The 26,589-nt window shown below is 42.1% G+C and overlaps 1 protein-coding gene across 9 annotated transcripts in view; it reads right to left on the bottom strand.

The window, feature by feature from the left end:
• Window positions 1-19,615, bottom strand: part of fbrsl1 (fibrosin like 1) — a 541,590-nt gene extending 521,975 nt beyond the window's left edge. For 7 of the 9 annotated variants that reach the window (XM_033043931.1, XM_033043933.1, XM_033043935.1 and 4 more), the window contains exon 1: window positions 18,954-19,614. In XM_033043931.1, coding sequence (XP_032899822.1) covers window positions 18,954-19,235 — 282 coding nt within the window. In that variant the 5' untranslated portion in view covers window positions 19,236-19,614. Of the gene's footprint in view, window positions 1-18,953 lie in introns of all 9 variants that reach the window. The other 2 variants (XM_033043936.1, XM_033043932.1) reach the window with 1 other exon arrangement.
• Between the last annotated feature and the right edge of the window lie 6,974 nt (window positions 19,616-26,589).

The raw sequence follows: 26,589 nt of genomic DNA, 5'->3' as shown, positions 1-26,589 counted from the left end.
GAATAAAACTGTTAGAGACACCAGCCAAACCTTAGGCTTACCAAAATCAACTGTTTGGAACATCATTAAGAAATAAAGAAAGCACTGGTGAGCTTACTAATCGCAATGGGACTGGCAGGCCAAGGAAGACCTCTTCAACTAATGACAGAAGAATTCTCTCTAAAATAAAGAAAAATCCCAAACACCTGTCTGACAGATCAGAAACATTCTTTGAGAGTCAGGTGTGGATTTATCAATGACCACTGTCTGCAGAAGACTTCATGAACAGAAATACAGAGACTAAACTGCAAGATGCAAAAATAGGATGGCCAGGTTACATTTTGCCAATAAGTTCTTAAAAGAGCAACCAGTTCTGGAAATAGGTCTTGTGGACAGATGAGATGAAGATTAACTTATATCAGAGTGATGTCCAGAGCAAAGTATGGAGGTGAGAAGGAACCGCCCAAGATCCAAAGCAAACCACCTCATCTGTGAAACATGGTGGTGGGGGTATTACGCCCTGGGCATGTATGGCTGCTGAAGGTACTGGCTCACTTATCTCTATTAATGATACAACTGCAGATGGTAGTAGCATAATGAATTCTGAAGTGTATAGACACATCCTACCTGCTCAAGTTCAAACAAATGCTTCAAACCTCATTGGCCGGCGGTTCACTCTACAGCAAGACAATGATCCCAAACATACTGCTAAAGCAACAAAGGAGTTTTACAAAGCTAATAAATTGTCAATTCTCGAGTGGCCAAGTCAATCACCCGATCTGAACCCAATTGAGGATGCCTTTTATATGCTGAAGAAAAAACTGAAGGGGACTAGCCCCCAAAACAAGCATAAGCTAAAGATGGCTGCAATACAGACCTGGCAGAGCATCACCAGAGAAGACACCCAGCAACTGGTGATGTCCATGAATCGCAGACTTCAAGCAGTAATTGCATGCAAAGGATATGCAACAAAATACTAAACATGACTACTTTCATTTACATGACATTGCTGTTTCCCAAACATTATGGTGCCCTGAAATGGGGGGGACGGGGAGGCTATGTATAAACACTGCTGTGATTTCTACACGGTGAAACCAAAATAGCCTTCATTAAAATCTGACAATGTGCACTTTAACAACATGTGATTTTTTTCTATTACAAATCTCAAATTGTGGAGTACAGAAGCAAATAAATAAATGAAGGGTCTTTGTCCCAAATATTATGCAGGGCACCGTATGTGGTGCCGATAACTGGGCACAACTCTCCAGTTAAGACACAAAATGCTGGAGTAACTCAGTGGCACAGGGAGCATCTCTGGATAGAAGGAATGGGTAATATTTCAGGTCGAGATGTGGAGGCCAAATCAATGGATATTTTTACAGCAGAGATAGATGGATTCTTGTGTAAGAAGGAACTGCAGATGCTGGTTTAAACCAAAATAGACACAAAAAGCTGGAGTAACTCAGCGGGGTTGGCAGCTTCTCTGGAGAGAAGGAATGGGTGACATTTCGGGTTGAAACTGAAGGGTCTTGACCCGAAACGTCACCCATTCCTTCTCTCCAGAGATGCTACCTGTCCCGCTGAGTTACTCCAGCTTTGTGTCGAAAGATGGATTCTTGATTAGTACGGATGTCAGAGGTTATGGGGAAAAGCCAGGAGAATGGGTTGAGAGGGCGAGATCGGCCATGATTGAATGGCAGAGTAGACTTGATGGGCCGAATGCCCTAATTCTACTCCCATCACAAATGGATTTATGATAAAACATGTTTAATGTTTTATGTATCATTCCTAACTGTCACTGTATGTCATATGGGCGGAGCACCAAGGTAATTTCCTTGTATGTGAATACTTGGCCAATAAACTTATTCATTCACTTATTCATTCATGAACATGTGAACTCTTTTGTAACTGCACTATTGCAACGTTTAAGAAACTTTTAGACAAGTACATGGATAGGACACGTTAGAAGCATAGAAAAATAGGCACAGCTATTATGATATGATCATGGCTGATAATCTAAAATCAGTACCCCGTTCCTGCTTCCCCCCCCCCATATCCCTTGATTCCTTTAGCCCTAAGAGCTAAATCTAACTGCCTCTTGAAAACTTCCAGTGAATTGGCCTCCACTGCCTTCTGTGACAGAATTCCACAGATTCACAACTCTCTGGGTGAAATGATACAACTCAGCAACTGATGCAACTCAGCGGGATATGGGACAAACGCAGGCAGTTGCGACTAGTGTACATGGGACAAGTTGGCCAGCGTGGGCAAGTTGAGATGAAGGGTCTGTTTCCATGCTGTAAGACTCCATGTGACCCTTCTTCAGACTGAGCAGCAGGGGACAGGGAAACAGAGATATTTAAGTGTAGGGCATGAAAACAAGATGCAGTTCAAAGCAAATATAGAATTGTTAGCTGGAAGGGAACAACAAAGCATACAAAGATAACATTTAATCAGAGGAACAGTCAGAATGGTCAGAGAGCTAGGAAGGGAGAGAGATGGATATTTTGTTTGGGCACCTTACACCTCAGTGTTATGAATATTGACTTCTCCAACTTCAAGTAACCCTTGCTTTTCCCTCTCTCTCTCTCTCCCCATCCCTCCCCCTTCCTAGTTTTTCAACCAGATTGTTCCCCTGATTAAATGTTATCTCTGTATGCTTCATTGTCACCTTTGTCTAGCTAACAATGATCTATTATATTTTTCCTTGACATGCATCCCCTGTGATGTCTCATTGTCACACCTTACACTTCCTTATCTCTGTCTCCCTTCTCCCCCGACTCAGGCAGAAGAAGGGTCTCGACCCGAAACGTCACCCATTCCTTCGATCCAGAAATGCTACCTGTCCCACTGAATTACTCCAGCATTTTGCATCTATTGGGTTATTGATAGGGGACGATCAGCCATGATCACAATGAATGGCGGTGCTGGCTCGAAGGGCCGAATGGCCTCCTCCTGCACCTATTTTCTATGTTTCTATCTATCTTCAGTGTAAACCAGCATCTGCAGTTCCTTCCTACACAATACTCCAGTTGTTACTAAGTTAGGGTTTTAAAGCTTGATCACAAATAACTTCCACTTGTACTATAGAGGCCTGGATATTGTTGCACACCAGACTAGTTCAGCGAGCAATTGGAAAAAAACTCTATGCTGGCCTTTATTGTAAGGGTATTCGAAAACCCAAGTGACATCTTGCCTGGATTATAAAAGGGACCTACTGGGAATGCATCTGGAATGTCCCCAAATAAAAAAAATTTGCAAGCATGGGAGTGCAGCAATCGTTCACCAGATTGATTGAGTTTATCATACAAGGAGAGATTAGGGAGGAGAGGCCCAGTCTCCTTAATGTTTAGAAGGATGAGAGATGATTACATTGAAACATTTCAGCTTCTTACAAGGCTCAGAATAATTGTGCAGCTAATAACTGCTCCAGGTAGCATGTGTAAATCGAGGCATCACAGTCTCAGATAAAGGGCAGACACAAAGTGCTGGAGTTACTCCAGCATTTGGTGTTTATCTTCGATTTAAACCAGCATCTATCTGCAGTTCCTTCCAACTCGAACAAAGTGTTAGACATTCAGATTAGATGATAAATATCTTCACCCAGAGTGTAGCGAGTCAATAAACAATAAGTGTGGGAGTAGGCCATTTGGTCCTTTGTGCCAGCACCGCCATTCAATGTGATCATGGCTGATCATCCCCAATCAGTACCCCGTTCCCGCCTTCTCCCCATATTCCCCCGACTCCGGTATCTTTAAGAGCCCTATCTAGCGCTCTCTTGAAAGTTTCCAGAGAACCAGCCTCCACCGCCCTCCGAGGCAGAGAATTCCACATTCTCTCTGTGAAAAAGTGTTTCCTTGTCTCTATTCTAAATGGCTTACCCCTTATTCTTAAACTGTGGCCCCTGGCTCTGGACTCCCCCAACATCGGGAACACGTTTCTTGCCTCTAGCGTGTCCAAACCCTTAATAATCTTATATGTTTTAATAAGATCCCCTCGCATCCTTCGAAACTCCAGAGTATACAAGCCCTCAGCATATGACAGCCCCATCATCCCGGGATTTAAACTTGTAAACCTACACTGCACTCTCTCAATAGCAAGAATGTCCTTCCTCAAATTAGGAGACCAAAACTGCACACAATACTCCAGGTGTGGTCTTACTATGGCCCTATACAACTGCAGAATGACCTCCTTGCTCCTATACTCAATTCCTCTCGTTATGAAGGCCAACATGCCATTCACTTTCTTCACTGCCTGCTGTACCTGCATGCTTACTTTCACTGACTGATGAACAAGGACCCCCAGATTCCTTTTTACTTCCCCTTTTCCCAACTTGACACCATTTAGATAATAATCTGCCTTCCTGTTTTTGCTACCAAAGTGGATAACCCCACATTTATCCACATTAAACTGCATCTGCCATGCATCTATCTGCCCACTCACCCAACCTGTCCAAGTCACCCTGCATTCTCATAGCATCCTCCTCAGTTCCCACTGTCACCCAGCTTTCTGTCATCTGCAAATTTTCTAATATTACTTTCAATCCCTTCATCTAACTCATTGATGTATATTGTAAATAGCTGTGGTCCCAGCACCGAGCCTTACTAGTCACTGCCTGCAATTCTGAAAGGGACCCGTTAATCCCTACTCTTTGTTGCCTCTCTGCCCACCAATTTGCTATCCATGTCAGCACTCTACCCCCAATGCCATGTGCCCTAATTGTGCCCACTAATCTCCCATGTGGGACCTTATCAAATGCTTTCTGAAAGTCCAGGTATACTACATCCACTGGCTCCCCCCTTGTTACATCCTCAAAAAATTCCAGAAGATTAGTCAAGCATGATTTCCCCTTCGTAAATCCATGCTGACTCGGACCGATCCTGTTACTGCTATCCAAATGTGCCGCTATTTCATCTTTTATAATTGACTCCAGCATCTTCCCACCACCGATGTCAGGCTATTCTCTGGAATTCTCCAGCCAAGAGAGCCCTGGAACTCAGGTCAGTGAGTATTTACAAAAAATATTTAAGACATTAAGGGATGTTGGGGCAGAAGGGTTAGATCAGGATAATTGCACAGAGAAAAAGGATTACCAATAATTTGATTGAAAAGTAATCTCATATTTCCATTTCTGACATTATAAATTTGAAAGCTAGCTCCAGACTGATGCAAGCACAGAAGGGAGTTTATAAATGGCATACTTTATTATTTCAGGGCATTTAAAAGCATAGAACAAACGAAACACTTCAGAACAGAAGGTACTGCAACCAATTTTTAAAAGGGGCAAGCAATTAGTATTGACAAGGAACTGACAAAGAACCGCCCTTCCACCCCCCAACTCCCCCCCCCCCGCTTTAAAAATGGCACTAAATATTATGATCATCTAAGATGGCATATAGGAATTACATTTCATGTTAAACCAAAAGACAGCTTCTTCAACCTGTGTAGTACTCCCCTCGGTAAAGAAGTGGCAGCCAGCATGGATTCTATGCTCAAGTAGCCAGAGTAGGTGGTGAAACCATGACTTCTCATCAAAAGATACAATCATTATGTACCAACACTATCTATACACTCTACTGCTAAATTGTAGCTTTTTGCACAAATCATTTATATGCTTTGCCCATATACAACATTCCAATCTGCAGGTTTGAAGGTATTTGACAGACCAAATGTCTACTCACCAGATGGAGGCTGTAATGTAAGCTGCCAGTTCGATTCACCTGTACCACACCTCAGCTTCTCTGCAGAGACTGCATAGGCCTTCTCTAAAGGAGCCTGGTCACAACTGTCAGGAGAAGATGCCTTCAAATGTCAATGAGTAGGTTTTATTTATTGGTTCTGCTATATTAAAATTGTCTTTCCTCTATACCACGGAGTACTGCCTTTAGCAGATGTTCTTGTGGTGTGCGTGGCATATCAATGTCAGTTACAATTTTAAGCTGGTTCTCTCTGATGAACACAGCTATTGGTGCTATGGGCAGTCATGGTGGCGCAGTGGTAGAGTTACTGCCTTGCAGCAAAATGCAGCACCGGAGACCCGGGTTCAATCACGACTACGGGCGCTGTCTGTACGTTCTCCCCGTGACCTGCGTAGGTTTTCTCCGAGATCTTCGGTTTCCTCCCACACTCCAAAGACGTACAGGTTTGTAGGTTAAATGTAAAATGTAAAAATTGTCTAGTATAAAATTGTCCAACTTCCAGTATAGTCCCTGGCGGACTCTTCGGAAGATACAAGGTACTGTGCCCGAATGGCTCCATTCAGAGACAGTAAAAACTGAAGTTTTTCCAAATATCAATTTTTTCTTGGAACATATCAATCAGGTTTTAACTATAAAGGACACCAAAGATGCAAATACTAGTGGCAGCTTTGTATTCCTGACATTATGCAAGCTTAACACACTGAAATTAATACATGCAGAGAAATTACTCAAGAATTGCCCTTCATCAGGTGTATGAGACACAAAACAGCATTATTTGGGAAATCAGTTCCCAGACTAGTTGGTCTGAAATTGGGTGATGTTGAACAAACTACCGTACATTCTCAATTCAATTCAGATTGACAGCACTAAATAACATGATTAAGCATACATAGAAACATAGAAATTAGGTGCAGGAGTAGGCCATTCGGCCCTTCGAGCCTGCACCGCCATTCAATATAATCATGGCTGATCATCCAACTCAGTATCCCGTACCTGCCTTCTCTCCATACCCTCTGATCCCCTTAGCCACAAGGGCCACATCTAACTCCCTCTTAAATATAGCCAATGAACTGGCCTCGACTACCCTCTGTGGCAGGGAGTTCCAGAGATTCACCACTCTGTGTGAAAAAAGTTCTTCTCATCTCGGTTTTAAAGGATTTCCCCCTTATCCTTAGGAAATTGAACTTTATCTCAGGAGGAAAATTAGTCTGCCAATAGTCATAAAACACAAGATACATGAAACATGAAAGTGATGTGGAAAATCCAGGATATGGGATGTGCAAAGATTGGGGAGGGGTATCACGACAGAAGGGGGAGGAGTTGTACAGTTTGATAGCTACAGGAGAAAAAGGATCTCCTGTGGTGTTCTATGCTGCTTCTTGGTGGAACCAGTCTGTTGCCCTCCGGTAGACCAGTGTCATGGAAGGCGTGAGCTGTATTGTTCAAGATGCTGCGCAGTTTGAGGAGCATCCTCTCCTCCAAAACCACCTCCAATGAATCCAACTCCACTGCCAGGACGGAGCTGCCTTCCTGATTAGTCTGAAGAAGGGTCTCAACCCGAAACCTCACTCATTCCTTCTCTCCAGAGATGCTGCCTATCCTGCTGAGTTATTCCAGCTTTGTGTCTATCTTCCTGATTAGCTTGTTGACTTTGTTGCCATCCAGGGCCTTTGCCCTGCTACCACAGCACACAACAGTGTAGATGATGGCACTGGCCACCACTGATTGGTAGAACATCTGTAGCATCTTACTGCAAACGTTGAAAGAGTAGAGACTCCTCAGAAAGTACAGACAGCTCTGTCTCTTCTTATACAGTGCCTCAGCGTCCCTGGAACAGTCCAGTTTACTGTCCAGGTAAACTCCAAGGTACCAAAACCCATTAGCAATGCAGCACAGCTTTGCTCCACACCAATATCAAACTCCAAACAAAAAGTTTTATCTTAAAGTGGATGGCAAGTTTGATTACTACAAGGAATTCCACAATTAAAAAAAAATTAAGCTCAGCCATCTAAGACTTAATTCAGGTTGGTGTTTCCTTCACTATTGCAAATGGAAATAGATTTTACTTCTAAAAAAAATGTGCAATTCCTGCCACAATTATTTTCTTAAAAACAGATTCAGAAAATGGGACACGAGTTTTAAGGCATTGGCAGTGTGCAATTAAACCATCAATGATAGAACAAACAAGGAGGAGATGAATAGCTCGTTTCTATGTTACCAAATCACAATTGAAAAATAGTGTTGATGCTATATAAGATTACAATGATAGCCATTTGCTTCCCTCCCAACCATCCATTAGTAAGTACACAGTGTGCTTAACAGGTTGGCACCAGCTCCAAGCTCATATCGGGTTGTCATACCAACAATCAGAAAACCCACCACTGCAAGATTCAGAAACTTGGGTGCACAATTCAAAATTGTGAGACATCAAGTATCACATCCATCCTATACACAATAACGTGCAAGTAAATCAAAACTATAAAAATGCCTGCAATCAAACCCGCAGCCCCAAAATTTCAGAACCACGTAAAAACAAAGATACTTAATCGTAATAAGCCATTGAAAGATTGTTATAAATGAACAATGCAAAAAAAAAAAAAAACACTACAAACAACCCGCATGTTATAAATGGGTTGCACACCTAGAAAAAGGTCCATATCACAATATTCTATAATGTGAAGCCTCATCATTGGTGCGTGCTCAAGAAATAAGAGTTGATAAAAACACATTGTTTATTTATTTTCCCTCCACAAAAATTCTGTGAGGGCTCATTTAATTCTATACCTCAAATTTTTGTTTTCACATAGTGGCCCTAAGAGCAAATTTCCATTACCTGAAAAGCCATTACACCAGGTAGGGAAGGGGAGGGGTGGGTCACCTACGTGAAATACAAGTGTTTAATAAACATTATTCCACTCTCAGATATACACAAAATGCTGGAGCAACTCAGGCAGCATCTCTGGAGAGAACAAATGGGTGATGTTTCGGGTCGAGCCTTCTTCAGACTGATGTCAGAGGAGTGTAGAATAGATCATTGTTACGAAAGAACTGCAGATACTGGTTTAAATCAAAGGTAGACACAAAATGCTGGAATAACTCAGCGGGACAGGCAACATCTCTGGAGCAAAGGAATGGGTGACGTTTCGGGTCGAGTCCCTTCTTCAGACTGAAGAACATTTTTCAGACATTGAGTCTACCATAGATCATTGTTAGTTGGGAGAAGGCAACAACAAAGCAAACAGAGATAAAATGTAGTTGGAGACTATAAGACTGGTTGTAGAACTGGGAAGGGGAGGGGAGGGAGAAAGAGGGAAAGCAAGGGGTAGTTGAAGTTAGAGAAGTCAATGTTCATACCGCTGGGGTGTAAGCTGCTCGTGAAATATAAGATGTTGTTCCTCCAATTTGCGCTGCGTCTCACTCCGACAATGGAGGAGGCCCAGGACAGAAACGTCAGTGTGGGAATGGGAGGGGGGCGTTAGAGTGTTGAGCAACACGGAGATCAGGTAGGTTTACGTGGACCGAGCAAAGCTGTTCAGCTAAACGATCGCCAAGCCTGCGCTCGGTCTCGCCGATGTACAGGAGTCCACACCTGGAACAGCAGATACAGTAGATGAGGTTGTAGAAGGTGCAAGTGAACCTCTGCCACATCTGTCCCTATACCTCCCCCCTCGACTCCGTCCAAGGACCCCGACAGTCTTTTCAGGTGAGGCAGAGGTTCACTTGCACCTCCTCCAACCTCATCTATTGTACTGCATCTATGTACCACCCACTCCCCTGACATCAGTCTGAAGTGGCAGCGGCTACCTGCAGTCCGTCTGTCTTTTTTTTTTCTTTGTCTTGTGGGAGTAGGTTTTGGTTTTATTTTAGCTGTGTATATGTGGGGGGGGGGCGGGTGGGGGAAACTTTTTAATCTCTTCCCTGAACGGGGGACGCGATTTTTTCCTTGTTGTGTCTCCGTTGTCGTTGAGGCCTAACATCGCGGAGCTGGCGGCCACCAACCGGGATCGACCCGAGGGCTCCAGCCATAGAGCCTGCGGACACACCATGGAGCTGGCTGACTTCGGAGCTGTTGCGGCTGCGACCCGACTTCGGAGTTTAGGAGCTTCGGCCACGGGCCCTGTGGACGGTGGAGTCGAGAGCTCGCAGGTCCCTGGTGGGAGACCGATTTTTCAGAGCTCCCGCAACGGCAACTTCTCCCGCCTGAATCTAGTGTTTGAATCAGCCCGGAGCAGGGCCTGACAACGCTCGGCGCGGCTTAACGGTCACAGGACCTACCATCGCCCGCCGGGGGCTTTAACATCGGGAGCCCCGGTCGCCTCAACATTGCAGTTTGGCTGCCTGACCACGGGAGAAGAACAAAGGACAGGGAAGAGATAAGACTTTTGCCTTCCATCATAGTGAGGAGATGTTTGGAGATTCACTGTGATGGATGTTTATGTGGGATTGTGTTAATTGTGTGTTTTGGTATTTTTTTTGCTGTTATGACTGCAGGAACGAAATTCCATTCAAAACTTGCATGTTTGAAGGACAATAAAGGGCAATTGATTTGAATGAAGGATCTCGACCCAAAACTTCACCTATTCCTTCTCTCCGGAGATTCTGCCTGTCCCACTGAGTTACTCCAGCATTGTGTCGATCTTCGATTTAAACCAGCATCTGCAGTTTCTTCCTACACATTATTCCACTCTCAGATGAGTCAACAACTCAGTTCACCGTTCTCTAACAACGGAGTTACCCAAGTATACTCTAAGCTACCCGAGTGGAATACAGGTGCTGTGGGATCACATTAGGTTGCAGAAATGTTGGGTGTGGAGGCCGATAAGGTGAAAGGCAAGAACCAGGGGAACTCTATGCTTCTTCCGTCTAGGTGAGGGGGGGGGGGGGAAATAAATGGCCAATGAGTCTCTCTGGCTGGAGCAAAGGAATAAAAATGGGGATTATCACCTTTTTGGGAATGTTCAGGCTGCTGAATGTTCATCTTATCCTCCAATTTAGAGCAAAGGCCCCTTTTAGCTTTTTTTGATGGCCCTAACGATTGCACCTGGACTTTTCAAATCAACCAGCATAGTCAGACTTAAATGCCCAAAATCTGGTCCTCAGAAGATTGCAGACCTCCTGGTTCATCCAAGGCTCTGACTGGGGAACATTGAGATGGTTTTGGTGGAAAGACACTCCTCCACACATTTCCTATGAAGTCAGTAACAGCCATGTCTTTGAACACCACCCACTCTACCAACTCCAAGCAATCCTGGAGTTGTTTCTCTGCCTCCCCTGACAAGCTCCCTAGTTCTCACTACTGGGGCTGCCCCTTCTGTCTATATGCAGGAAGCAGCTTAGGCATGTGGTTGGATTTCCCAAAGTGAGGCAGAGGGATGGAGTGATAAGCATCATTGATTGTGGAATAGCAGTGGTCAAGAGTCAGAGTGATGGTGTGGAAACAGGCCCTTCGGCCCAACACGCCCATACCGGCCAACAATGTCCCAGCTACCCTAGTCCCACTTGCCTGCGCTTGGTCCATAACCCTCCAAACCTGTCCTATGCATGTACCTGTCCAACTGTTTCATAAACTATGGGATAGTCCCAGCCTCAACTACCTCCTCTGACAGCTTGTTTCGTACACCCACTAACCTCTGTGGGAAAAAGTTATCCCTCGGATTCCTATTAAATCTTTTCCCCTTCACCTTAAACCCATGTCCTCTGGTCCTCGATTCCCCTACTCTGGGTAAACGACTGTGCATCTACCTGATATATTCCTCTCATGATTTTGTATACCTCTATAAGATCTCCCCTCATCCTCCTACGCTCCATGGAATAGCGACCCAGCCTACTTAACCTCTCCCTATAGCTCACACCCTCTAGACCTGGCAACATCCTCGTAAATCTTTTCTGAACCCTTTCAAGCTTGACAATATCTTTCCTGTAACATGGTGCCCAGAACAGAACATAATATTCTAAATCCAGTCTCACCAACGTCTTCTACAAATGCAACAAGACCTCCCAACTTCTCTCCTCAATACTCTGACTGATGAAGGCCAAAATGCCAAAAGCCTTTTTAACCACCTTATCTACCTGCGACCCGACCTTCAAGGAACCATGCACTTGTTGTACTCCTAGATACCTCTGCTCCAAAACACTATCCAAAGGCCAACCACTTACTGTGTCGGTCCTGTCCTTGTTCAACATCCCAAAATACAACACCTCACACTTCTCTGTATTAAATTCCATCAACCATTCCTCTGCCCACCTAGCCAATCGATCCAGATCACTGCCGGGTGTACGACCAAAAAATATATTTTATCAACTTGCGCCCTCCCACCAATTACCAGAAAATATTAATTCCTCGGAATACATAGACCTTTTGATGAAGGCCAACATCGATAATGAAATTCACCACTGCCTACCATTCATTGAGGTAACTAGTGTTTCAAGATCAAGAACGCAGATCTGGCATAGAACTACCAGGCAGCAATGAAACCTCCCTACACACTTCAGAAACCTGCAATATCTACACTAATCAGGCAATGGAAAGATACTACCAATGTCATTGCTGCAATGCCCTCCAAAATCTTCCATATAGACACCTCTGTCCCATTTGTAGAAAACTGCTTCCACACTGGCCTTATCCACCATACCAAACTTGCAAAATCAAATCATCCACCATCCTGGCGGTTGGTAATATTTTTTACAACGCATTTTAATGATCAAAGCGTGAAATTCATCTGCAAGTAATAGGAAACTGCCCTTACGACATATCCTATAACTGTATTCAACATTGCTGTAGCAGTACACCATCCTTAAGATACCAAAATCAAATACAAAGCTAATTACAAAATCAGCACTCACATATATATGGCAATAAATACAGTAGCTATAAAACAACAATTTAATGCATTTCTGCCTCACAGGTACTTTGTTCCAGCTTTCCAAACACCAAAATGCAAGGAACAAAGTAGTTGCAGACTCCTATCCAAGAGCCTGCAACTACTGATTCAAAAATACATCAAATCCCAGTGTGGTATTTAGGAATTTAAAAATATATAATATTTAGAATTAAAAAACTATTGGAAGTAACTACTGCCAGATTTTCCACTAAGATATTTCAAAGAATGAAATCTGCCATCCCATCAGACCCGACCTAAGTGATTAAGATAGAACAGACTCTTCGGTACACAACATCAGTGTCAAACATGATGCCAAGTTAACTCATTTCTGCCTGCACATGATCCATATCGATGTGCCTATCTAAAAGTATTTTAAATACCATTATCGTATCTGCTTCCCCTACTACCCCTGCATCAAGCACCCATCACATCTTTTTAAGAAACTTACCCCACACATCTTTTAAACTTTGCCCCTCTCACCTTAAAGCTATGCCCTCTGGTACACCCTGGCAAAAAGGTTCAGACTGCCTCTTATTTTTATATATTTCTATCAGGTCTCCCCTCAACCTCTGAGGTTCCAGAGAAAACAATTTGTTCAACCCTTCCTTTTCGCTAATACCTTTAATCCAGGCCACATTCTGGTAACCCTGTCCAGTACCTCCACATCTTTCCTGTCATGGGCGACCAGAACTGCACACAATATTCCAAATGCAGCCTAATCAAAGTGTTGTAAAGATGCAATATTGATTCCCGACTCTCATGGACACAAAGTGCTGGAGTAACTCAACAGGTCAGGCAGCATCTCTGGAGAACATGAACATGAAACATTTCAGATTGAGACCCTACTTCCAACTGAACTTTTAGGGACAACAGAAATAGACATCCTAATGGAATATTTAATTGAATACTTGTTTTGTTTAACCCAGTGACAACCCAGCAATACTAATATTAAATAAGTCATCAATATACAATTCAGCTTATCAGATATCCCTGTTTGAAATGTTTATCTAACTTTGCTTAGCATGTTTCATAAATCATAAGATCCCAAAGTGTTTAATAGGCAATGCAATAATTCTGAAATGGAAACTCACAGTTGTGACATTGGAAATAATGCATATATTTGTCTAAAATAAGCTTCCATCAGTGATACTGTGATAACTGACCAGATACTATGTTTTATGCCATTGGTGGAAGAGAAACAATTATATAATATGAAAGATAATTGTTTCCCCAAAGACTGCCAAGGACTGTTTCATATAGACACAAATCCAAAAATACAGACAGGCATTTGGAAATGTAGTTTCTCTGGCGAGATAATCAAACAGACATCAGAGTGTTCCACCTAGATTGTACTCAACTATTCCAAAAGCAGAACTTGTACCCACAGCGCTACTCAGATGAAATTAAGAAACAAAGCGGTGGAGTAACTCAGTGGGCCAGGCAACATCCTTGGAGAACGTGGATTGGCAAAATTTCAGGTCAGGACCCGTCCTCAGACAGTAGAAATTATGCTAACTGTGCTACAAATATGTAGTTGTTATAAGAGGTTTTTTAAATTTGTGTAATTTCAAAATTTAGAAAGACAGTCAAAAGAACATAGTACATAATTCTACCGATGGTCGAAAGGCTTTGGTGTGAGAGCAGGAAAATCACCGCCTTCAAGGTACCCAGCCTCGGACATGCTCAAGTACCGTATTTATTGGCTGCTCAGTGGAGTTGCAGGTCAACAGTGACCCTCAGGATATTGACAGTTAGGGACTTGGCAGTTATCGTAGCAGTTGAAGACAATAGCTTGGCATTTGTAGCACAAATATTGTCTGCCACATATCAGTACATGCCAGAATGTCATGCCAATCTGAAAAAAATGTAAGGTCAGACTGTTTAATTTTTAATTAAAAAAATATATATAATGGAAGAGCATTTCTTTAAAAATCACAGAATATTAATTTTTTTGGTGCTCAATTTCTGTATCCATGTATACAATCTCAGAGTAAACATGCAGATGCAGAAATAAATTGGGATGGCAGTACATTGTCCTTTATTGCAAAAGGATTGGAGTACAAGTATAGAAACATATCATAGTGCAATTATATAGTGTTCTGAAAAGCTCATGCCAGAACTATTTTATATACCGAATAAATTCCTGGGTTGATGTTTGTCCTGCAAGAACAGACTAAGCATACAACACTAAGAGTTTAGAAGTTCTTTAATAGGACAGGTGCAGGAGAAAAAGACATCAACCAGAGGTTAGACTCAAAATAATGAGCTGTATATTAGGACAAATTAAATTTCTTTACTCAGATCAGAAAATCTAAAGCCCTCTCTATCCAAGCAGGCAGATGAGCCTCAGTCATTGGGAAAATTCCAAATTAAGATTGATAGGCTTTTGGATACTAAAGAGATCAAGGAATACGAGATGGTACAATGGCTGAGCAAGGTCCAAATAGTCTACTCCTGTTTCTATATACTTAATGTTAAAACACAAGGCTTCCCTAATCAAAGTAACAATCTGAACTGAACTAACAGTAGTACCACGCAAGGCAAGATTAAAACAGAGCCAAACACAAGTCAAACATAAAAGTAAAGAACTATCAAAATGCTACATATTTTCCAGTTATAACATAATGAGAATCCAATGTTACAATACTACATTGCAGAAATTTGTAGTCTTTTGGGAATTAAGGGACAGTTTGTGTTGATCTCCCCTTTTTTCACCCCAAAAAATGTTTAAGATGGAATAAGCTCAGTCTGTTCACTTCGATCCAATTCATTTTCTCAGCTTTAGTTCAGACAAGAAAATCTCCATTCACCAAAATGTATCTACATCTACACAATTGTTAAATGCCTTCACATCAACTCCACTTTTACTTCAAAATATGACACTTGTTCTTTGCGTTATAATATAAAATTCCAAATTCCAATCTAGCTACATAGACGGAAAAAAGTCCTATGAACCGTTGCCAAAGAAAGTTTTGCATAATTAAAAATGTAAATTAGAAATGGAATTTTATACACCCAATAAAACTCAGTGTGCAACATCTTCAACTATAATTTACTTCAACCTCAGATTTTGACAGAACACACAAACTGTGTATCGGGAGACACTCCGGCGTCTCCCAACACCGGAGCACCATCACCCGGCGAGAAGGGCCTAAAACATCGGGCCTCCGTAAAGGCGACTGCGGAGGCCTCAGTAGGCCCGACAATGGGGATGTGGACTGGACGTTGTGCCTTCCCTCATAATGGGGAGCCATTGTGGGGGGATGTTTTTATGTTTACATTTCTTTATTATTGTTACGTTGTATTCTTTTTAATGTGCTGCAATGGCAATCCGCATTTCACTACACAAATTGCTGTATGTGACAAATAAAGAACCTTTGAAACTAACAGGAGCAAAAAGATTTATAATACATTACTAGCATTTTTATTTTAACTTCAATTCATATAGGTCATAAGAAGAATTTTTAAAGCAGGGGCAACTTCATAACCTTTTTATGCTGATGAGTTTAAGTCGTATCTGAACCAAGACTTTCGAGAGAGAAATTACCAGACATGGTTTACCAAAAAAGGCAGTGGAAGTGTCAAACGCTCCTCCATCAAAAACAGAAACCTGCTCAATTGATAAATGTTCTATCCAAGGTTGAAGAAATTTGCTACTTTTCAGTTAGGACACAGATTAACCATCTCATCAAATAGTCAAAAGGCTGAATGGCCATACCCCAGCATACTATAATTACAGAGTCCAATTAAAGCAATTTGTGGTGAGGTTATAGAATTAAATGACAAACTACAATCAAATCAGAGTTTTTAAATAAATCCTTTTGTACTGAAGAACAGAAAATACCAAGCCAAAGTAAAAAACTATTTAATAAATGAACACACTCCCATAGCTATCATCAGGGAATGTACAGTTGAAAATCCCCTGAAAGTATGGAATTTTTCTTTACAAATTCTGCATCAACTCAGCAATTCCTGCAAAGAGCAAGCAAAATTCTCAGACTGTACAATATGCAACACTTGCAAAACAGCCACCAAAAGACTGCTTGTTAGACAGTGTATCTCAAAAAAAAAATCACAATGTAGGAGTAATTTCTTCTATACATTTCACTCTTCAAAATGTAGAGTTAAAGCCAGTAAATTGCAACATCTCAAAATGAAAGCAATTAGGCATAATTTGAAGTATTATTTACAATTCCCCTCAATGGTAACCAGTAAATTTGGAACCATTTACTTCGGTAGTAGCAATTTAAAACATTAATCTGTCCCCCCCCCCCCCCCACCAAACTAGTCAAATGCCACATTGTGGTTAAGTATCCCCACATAAATTGAAGATAGATGCATTTCAGTCACCACATTGACTTCCTCAAATTAGTGTTTTTGAATAAAAGTTTGAAACTATATGCTCAGTCACAAAACTACACCAGTTACAATGGAAGTTGTCACATTCATGTCAAAGCAGATACCAAGAACCACAACTTTAAAGCTATCCAATAAAATTAAGGAACAATTTTAGCACATTCCCTAAAATTTCTCTGAACCCAAGAAAATACATGCTCATAATCTTATCCATCAAACATGACAAAAAGTATCCAATTAAATAAAATATTTCAGTCAGTTTCAGTTCAGAAATGACCATCATCCTGATGTTTATACATTCAGGCTATCACAGGTAATTGGGATTTGCTTCACTGAATCATTAGATGAAAGTCACTATTTTGGTATTGCTTTCAAATACCAGAAAACATCCAACAAAGCCAACTTCAATTGTACTACACACACTTGACAATTTGTTTTAACCTCAATTTCTCTTTCACCTGTTGTATACATATTCCAAAATAGCATTATGTAAATGTTTCACTGCATTTCTGTGTTGTGACCCTTATAGCTTAAGAGCATTTTACTTTCATCTCTGGGAAGTAACAAAACCCTGGTCGCACAGCAATAACTTTTCATCCAAAGCATCATTATTTTTGAAATATATTTTACTTCACAATAGAATGAACACCACAGTAAATATCTCTGGGTTTCTAGAAAATACAAAAGACTTAAAAAATTGAGTTGGCAAATAATAAAATTTTAAAATAACTTTCCAGATCTAGTTTAGTAAATAAAAATCTGCTGACAAACATGGCCTATGTCCAGGACACTGACAATGAAACAGTCACCAATTGACTATGATACATCCTTTCCACACACTAATATAGAACACCAAGTCCAAGTTTATAAAACAAATTTGAGCATACTTGAATTTGTGTTTCAATCTATGACTTTTCGGGAAAAAGCTGCTGAAAATTTATTCCACAAGTTCGAAAGTGAAGAATCCAAAATCTCTCTAAGATTAAAATAATTTCGATCAGCCATCACAGAAAAGATTATTAAATTGTCATATCTTACGTTAATTTTAGAAGAAGTGTTAAATATGTTGTGCACACAGTAACCTCAGAGGGGATGAAAGGGTGGAGGGAGTGGAGCATGCTGACAAAATATTAGAACAAAAAAGTTAATGTATTAAAATATTTAAGACAGCTAACAATCTGCATACACTTCCAACTCCCCCCCCCCCCCCACATTGTGTGTGTGTGTGGGGGGGGGAAGAGAGAGAGGGTTATGGGAAGATGAAAGTTATTTGACAACTAAAAAGCATTAGTCTAAACTCCTCAAATCCCACTGTAATTTAAAACATTAAGCAGCAATAAATGTACTAACAAGTACATCCAAAAATCACACTGAATAACTTAGTAGCATTAGTGTTCCCAAAGATAAAACGGTGCAATCAAAGATGAAAAAATCTTGTAATCAGAAAATAAATCAGTAAAACTGCACAGAAGCACAACAATATTTCCCCCCCAAAACTGATTATGCCAGATCAGAAGTTCTATTTCGTCGCCGTTTTAAATAACCAACATCAGTTTCAGAAGATTCATGGCGTCACTAAAAGTTGACAATTCCCTTCTGCCAACATTTGACCGTCTCATCTTGTACGCTGTCAATTCGATATCTACTTGGATGATGGCTTTTATTTTTCTCCAACCCCACCTCCCCAAAAAAAGTCAGCAGAGAGAAATTAAGTAAAACAACTAGGGGAGGTTCAGAAATATTTTTTTAAACTATGACAGCTTTACTGCCTATTATTTTGCAAACAGTGCAGATTTTTTTTTTGGAAGATAAATACAAGGACAGTATCAACCTGACAATAAAGCTTCCTTGTGTACGCACTGAGGGGTTTGAGGGCCGGGTAAAGTGGCATTTGACTGGACTGTCAGTTGCAAAGGGCACGGGTATGACTGGTGTGGGTTAGAAGGAGGGAGGGAGACCGAGAAGGAGACAGGAAAGGAGGGAATGAAGGAGGAAGAGGAGGAAGGAAGCAGCGGAGGGGACGGCTGTCTCTTCTTACCTCCAAAGCCTCCAGAGTAGCGAAGCTGGCGATGGCAAAGCCGTCGATGATGTCCTCTTCCTGAGAGCTGGATGCCCTCCTCTTGCGGCGGGGAGGCCGGCAGCAGCGGGAGGGGGCCGCGCTGGCCGGCGCCTGGCCGGGGCTCGGCTTCTCGTCCCGTTCAGAGCCCGACGAAGGGCTGCGGGGCCGGGCGCCGCGGCTCGCACCCTCCCTCCTCCTCGCCCGATCCCGGTGAGAGCGCGATCGCCTCTGCTTCTGCCCGCTACACCGCGGGCCCTCCATATTCCTCTCTTCAACACTCCTCTCCCTCCCTCCCCCCTCAAAAAAAAAAATCGGAGGCAGAAAAATTACCTCCGGAAAAAAAGGGAGGGGGAAAATTAAAATATATAATCACACCACCACCACCTCTTCCTTCTTCCTTCCTCACAAAACCAAACAATGCAGGCCCGCGGCCAGCATGGAGACAGCCGGAGCAAGTGGCTCGGTTAAAACTTTGCTTGCTGCAATGGAAATCCTCGAGTCAGCGGTCCGGGACGCCTGTTTTTTACCATTCAGGACTTGCCAGCTTTAAGGCTTTACAGCCCCGAGCACTTGCGCACTTCGACCCAGTCGCGCCGCGCACGCGCCGTTCGGCCGCTCCGGGCTTTTTTTTCCCCTCGGCCGGCAGCTTGTGCGCCTGCGCGTTCTCCTCTCTCACCCCCCCTCCCCCTCCCCCTCCCTCGCTGAACGAACAACCGCCGCCGCGCTCGAGCTCGGGTTCGAGTTGGGGCTCGCGCTCAACGGCCGCCCGCCCGCGCTGTGTGTGTGTGTGGGGGGGGGGGGCGATGCGGGAGCGAGCGAGCGGCCAAGGGAGGGAAGGGAGGGAAGGGAGGGAAGGGAGGGAAGGAGGGAGGGAAGAAAGGAAGAAAGGAAGAAAGGAAGAAAGGAAGAAAGGAAGAAAGGAAGAGAGAAAGAGATATGGGTGGGACCAAAATGAAGTATGATACAAGGGAGGGGAGTTGCAAGAGAGGGAAGAGGTAGATAAAGTGTGGGGAGTGTGATGGATTCGGCACAGGTCCAGGGAAGGTCCGTCCAACAGTTGTACTGTTGGGGTCCAAGGAAGGTCCACCAGTTGTACTGTTGGGGTCCAAGGAAGGTCCACAAGGAGTGATGTTGGGTCCAAGGAAGGTCCACTAGGAGTGATGTTGGGGTCCAAGGAAGGTCCACTAGGAGTGATGTTGGGGTCCAAGGAAGGTCCACTAGGAGTGATGTTGGGTCCAAGGAAGGTCCACTAGGAGTGATGTTGGGGTCCAAGGAAGGTCCAGCGGCGATGTCAAGGAAGGTCTAGTGGGATTGTGGTGGGGTACAAGGAGGGTCTGATGTGAATGGTATAGGTACCAGAAAGGTCTGGCATGATGTGTAGGGATCAAGGAGGGATCCATGGCATTGATGTGGGGACCAAGGAAGGTCCAGCAGAAGTGGTGCGATGGCCAAGCAGGGTTTGGCGGGATTGGTACAAACACCAAGGAGTGAGTCTTAATGGGGCCAAGAATCAGCTGATGCTGTTGGAACTGAGGAGGATCTGATAGGAGTGATGAATGGACTGCTGAGGGTCCTGATGCAAGGTCTCAACGAAGATGTCAACTATTCCTTTCCCCTCACATTTGCTTCTCAACCTGACGAGTTCCTCCAGTAGTTATGTCTCAATGGTGGTGGTCAAGGAATTCCAAGGGTGATTTTGCAGGGGTATCGGGGGGGGGGGGGTTACTGAGAAGGTTCAAGTGGGGGGTGTTGAGGGGACTGAGTAGGATCTGATGGGGATGATGTGATTGAGAAGGGTCTGGTGGGGGTAATGTGAAAATCAAAGATCTGGTGGAGGTGGCGAGGGTTATGAAAAGGTTCAATAAAACCCTCTCACCAAAGAGGATCTGGCAGGGATGGTTACTGACTAAGGAGGATCTGGCAGGGATGGTTACTGACTAAGGAGGATCTGGCAGGGATGGCGAAGCTAGAGAAGGGTTTATAGGGATCACAAAAAAAACTAAGTAGGAGTCAGTGAGGAGATTGCTGAGGATCTGCAAAAACTGACGAGAGAACCAGAGGTAGTGAGGAGACCAAGAAAGCTCAACAGGGTTGGTTGGGGAACAGAAGAAGGTCCAACATGTGTGATGCAGGAACTAAGGATGGACTGTCAGTGAGTGATGGTTGAATTTACCCATTTTCAGTGAAAACTACATCTAAGCATTGTATGACGTTTAGTTAAACTCACAGGGCTTGTGTCTTAATCATCACGAATGAGGGCCTAACACCTGTTTCCCAGGAATCTCCTGTAAACACTGCATTTTTTTCCTATTCTATCTAAATATTAATAGCATCAACAGGCATACGTGCCACTCATTGAAGTTACAATCTTTTATTTTGTTTTCAATGTGTTTTGATACACATCAATTGTAACAATAAAAACAGCTCCCTATGCTTAAATGAGTTTACTACCCTGCTGATCATAAATGTCAGTTTCAACTTTTTGAACAATGTTGACAGCTCTATACAAAAATCTTTTCAAAAGAAAGATGGATAGGAACAGACAGATTTTGGAGGGCTTGAGAAGGAAAGGAATTGCCAAGGTCCTGTTTACCTCACTAAATAATTCATGGTTATAGTTGATAACTAATTTCATCTAACCTGTCAATTCAAACCAAAGACACAATAGACAATAGATGCAGGAGTAGTCCATTTGGCCCTTTGAGCCAGCACCACAATTCAATATGATCATGGCTGATCATCCACAATCAATACCCCGTTCCTGCCTTCTCGCCATATCCCCTGAGCTATCTTTAAGAGCTCTATCTAACCCTAGCTCTTAGTAACCAAAATGTACCATGTGCCCAAAATATGGTCAACAGGCCATGACTAATACAAAAGCCTGAGTAACTTTTAATCTTACTCATACTTTTTCTCTTTTGCTTCTCCTTTGTCATGGAGTCTTACTAAAGGTCTCACGGATGGATAGAAGCACACCTCTTACTGCAACTTCAAATTCATACGTTATAACATTTAAACTTGGTACTTGACCTACAAGACTCCAGCATATGCACCTGAAACATACAGCTTGGAAACTTCTGCTTTAAATTAGTATTGAAGAAGCAGTTGTTTGGCAGTTGTGTCATCAAGTCCAGACTATAGAAATTGTTAATTCAATGCTGTCTGGATTAGGGGGTATTAGCTATAAGGGGAGCTTGGACAAACTTGGATTGGTTTCTCTGGAATGCTAAAGGTAGAGAGGACACCTGATAGAAATATATAACTTTACGAGTGGCATAGATAGGGTAGACAGTCAAACCCTTTTTCTCAGAGTGCAAATGTCAGACTAGAGGGCGTAGCTTTAAAGTGAGATGGGTACGTTTTTTTACATAGAGATTGGTGTTAGCCTGGAATGCACTGATAGGGGTGGTAGTGAAGGCAGATATGATAGTGGTATTTAAAAGGCTTTTAGATAGACACATGAATATGGAGAGTATGGATCATGTATAGGCAGATGAGATTAGTTTATCTTTGCATCATGTTCGTCACAGACATTGTGAGCCGAAGGCCTGTTCTTGAGCTGTACCTGTCTATGTTCTATGTAAGGTAGACAAAAGTGCTGGAGAAACTCAGCGGGTGCAGCAGCATCTATGGAGCGAAGGAAATAGGCAACGTTTCGGGCCAAAACCCTTCTTCAGACTGATCCATTCCATGTATGTTCTATGTAATTTCTGCTCATGCCAGTTGGAGAACATCTAATCAAATATAAAAACATCTGGAAATAAAAGAAAGCCATTATTGGTTAATAAAATCTAGAGGTCAAATTGTTGCAAATCCCAACATGTTAATTAATATCTTTTCAAAGAAGAGTAGAAAAAAGATGGTCAATAAGAAATCTGTCTGTCCCAGACTAAAAAATAGTTGACACTCCCTATCCACATTAAAATTCTGCAATTATATCCCAGAAAGGTCTGCTGCAATTCCTAGTGGGAATCGAAATTATTCCAACAGACCACACTGTCCCTGATTTATGTTATCTGCCTCTTGTAAAGGAACAGCTCCCAGTCAGAAATGTCTAGCTTTCATTTTGAACAGAGTAACTCTGCATAACATTCCATATCTATAAAACTAAAATTCTACCCGGGACCCTGAGTGTGGAAGGTTAGTTGTGTGCAGTAGTGAAATCTTGCTGCAACAATGATAACATTGACTGGAGTTTTTGAGAGTGCATCGGTTTACTGAGAATACATTTATATGTTGAGAAAATGGCAAAATAATTCTCACATCCTAAGACAATTAATTCCACAGATTCCTCAACATGTATCCATCGCAACTTGTTGGATTTAATAACTATTAGCAGCAGTGAAACTTAACATTATGCCAAAAAGCAGATAAATGGCTCAACCCATTGTCTCCAAAATTGAGTTGTAAAATATTAAGAACTATTGGTTTAATCAGTCTCCTTATTGTACAGACTGTACTATGATTTATGAAAGCACATTCAGTAAAACCACAGTCAACCATGCAAGATTTAATCACAGTGAATAGGGAATGGATGTTAAAAAAAGAAAACTAAATATTAACAAATGTAATATTAATGTTTAGAGGTTATTTTATAAATCATAACACTTGATGAAAAAAGCCAATTACATTTTCAGTTGTATCCCAGTAGTGCTGTTTCACTTCTATTAGAATAAATGTTTAACACAGTGCCATGGTAGATCAGACAACTAAAGGAAACATGTATCTAAATCTGTGCAATATTGCATTATTTTATCCCCTTTGTGGCAAAAGAAGAAATAACCAATTCTATAATAATCTATTAAAAAGGAAATTTAAAGATAATTGTGCGGACTTGTCTTATTCAAAATTAAGAAACTTGGGCATTAAAATGACCATCAAAACAACCGCACAGAAATTGAACAGTCATAAATTTCAACCTACGTTATAGCTTGTTTCTTTTCTTTGAAATAGTAGGTAATCTTAACTGGAAGTCGCTCATGTAAACGTCTGAGTAATGGCACGACATTCTTTTGGAAAAATGCAATTATTATTGCAATGGAAATCAATTTTTAGATCAATTCAAAAGTTGTAGTTGAGAAAATGCAAGACTGAATTTGGCAATAATTTTCTTGTGGTTGTGAGGGTGGTAGGGGAGACAAATAGCAAAGCTAAATCTGTACTCAGCTCATGATTTGAATTGTTTTTGCAACAATTGTGTCTGAGTGTTGAATGAACGAGATGCATTTATGTGCAAAAAGGTCAGATTCAGTGGTTGAAAATCAAAAGTCATTTGTGGAAATAAACTACGCATTGTGGGGAAGGACTTCACAGTGGCAAGGGAGAGTGTTGTGTAAGTCTTGCACCAAATTATTTCAGGAAGGGTACTCCTCTTTCTTCTGAGGCAGTTCCTTGGGATCTAGAATAAATTGCTTCCATTCCAGCTCTGTGGGGTTTGAGGTAGCTGATGCAGTTAATGTGAGACCCGTGGACTATCCACAGATGGGCCTCAAGATGGTGGGTTGGGTGATGAGAAGTTTGGTAGAAGATGTGTTCCTTCTGATATTTACATTGGTCTTCTTTGGGCTTTTGACACATAGACACAATGTTCTTAGTCCTTCATTTTGTCACGGACCAGGGATTTCTACAATTTTGTGGAGATTTAATTATTTCAAGTAAGCTTTGAGAACATCCTTGAATCTTTTTCTCTGGCCACCTGGCTGAGCTCAGAATAGAGTACCCATTTCAGGATTTTGTATCAGGCAAGCAAACATATGGCCTGCCCAACAGAGTGGACTTAATGTAATTAGGAAATCAATATTGGGGATGTTGGCATGGTTGAGGATACTGACTCTGCCTGAAAATACAAATAAAACTGCAGATGCTCAAATCTAAAACATAAACAGAAATGCTGGAAAAAAACACAGGGTAGACATTGAGAACCATTCTCCCAGAGTGGAAAATTCAAAGACTAGAGCGCATAGCCTCAAGGCGAGAGAGGTAAAATTTAAAAGAGATGTGTGGGGCTAGTTATTACACTGAGGGTGATGGGTGCCTGGAATGCATTGCCAGGGATGTTGTTGGAGGCAGACACAATAAGGCCATAAAGGGCACATGATTGTGCAGGTAATGGAGGGATACGGATTACATGCAGGCAGATGAAATTAGTTTCATGTTGGGCATGGACATTGTGGGCTGAAGGGCCTGTCTTGTGCTGTACTGTTCTAGGTTCTAAATTCTGTATTGAAAGATCAGGCTAGAGCTCTGGCAACGATACAAATGTGTGGATAACATTACAAAGTACATTTCAATTACTGATGTTGAGGTGGACAGTTCTGAAGTGGGGACAACACAAGTTGACGGTTTTGCCTATAAATTAATACAATTATTATTTGCATAAAAATTTGTCCTATAAATGAATTCCATTCCAGCTATGAAAGGGGCTGAGAACAATGCTGGGATGATGGCAGAGTCGTAACTGGCTGAAGAAGGATCCTGATCCGAAACGTCGCCTATCCATTCCCTCCACTGACTCTGCCTGACCTGTTGAGTTCAGGGCCTGTCCCGCTGTACGAGGTAATTCAAGAGCTCTCCCGAGTTTAAAAAAAATCAAACTCGTGGTCAGCACGTAGAATGTACGTAGCGGGTACGTCGGAGCTCGGGACGTCTCTTAGCGGCTCGTAACTCTAACGGTAGGTACTCGGGAAACGCGGTAAGCTTGTGAAGACTTGTGAAGATTTTGCAACATGTTGAAAAATGTCCACAAGATTTTTCAACATGTTGAAAAATGTCCACAAGAGCCCCGAGTACCTACGAGCGGCTATTACCGTAATTCTCCGAGTTTGAATCAGGGGAAACTCGGGAGAACTCTTGAATTACCTCGTAAAGTGGGACAGGCCCTTTATGCAGCACTTTGTATTTTGCTCCTATTTGATGCTCGTCTGCACTGAATCCATTTAAAAAGATCACATCTTGCAGACCATCATGAAGCAGATGAACAATAATGACAAATTTCAGCAGGCAACCACATTTAAGAAATATGCTGCAGTCCCTTTTGACTGATGGAGTTAAAGTTTTGTGTGAGATCATCAAGGCCCTATGTCGTGGTTGATTCCGCTCCCTGCATTTCTCTTATTGTTGTCACACAGTTATGTCATTATGTCACAAAATGGACAGAATTGATACTGTGATTTGGGGATAGTCACAGAGTGCTGAAATAACTCAGTAGGTCAGGCAGCATCTCTGGAGAAAAAGGATGGGTGACGGTTTCGGTCAGAATCCTTCAGATATGGGCGTCTCAGGAGGCAGCTATGAAGATTCTGGTGACAACCCTCTTTGTAACAGAAGCAGGGATATTCCCCTGTGACTCCTGCAAAACTGGATTCGTCTGCACTATTTAAAGAGGTCACAATTAGGTTTGTAGGTTAATTGGCTGCATAATTATCCCTAGTGTGTTGAGAGTCAATGAGAAAGTGGGATAACATAGAACTAGTGTGAATGGATGATCTGTGGCCAATGTGGATGTCAACAGGAAGGCCTTATTTTCATGCTGCACCACTGAAATTCTGAGAAATATTACTGAAAGAGCCACCAGCAATCTAGCAAAAAAGCTAAAGATAAATTTAGTAGGATGTTA

The sequence above is a fragment of the Amblyraja radiata genome, chromosome 25 (genome assembly GCF_010909765.2).
Source record: "Amblyraja radiata isolate CabotCenter1 chromosome 25, sAmbRad1.1.pri, whole genome shotgun sequence".
NCBI lineage: Eukaryota > Metazoa > Chordata > Chondrichthyes > Rajiformes > Rajidae > Amblyraja > Amblyraja radiata.
Note: the sequence above shows the minus strand (reverse complement) of the source record. Positions and strands in the feature narration are given on the sequence as shown.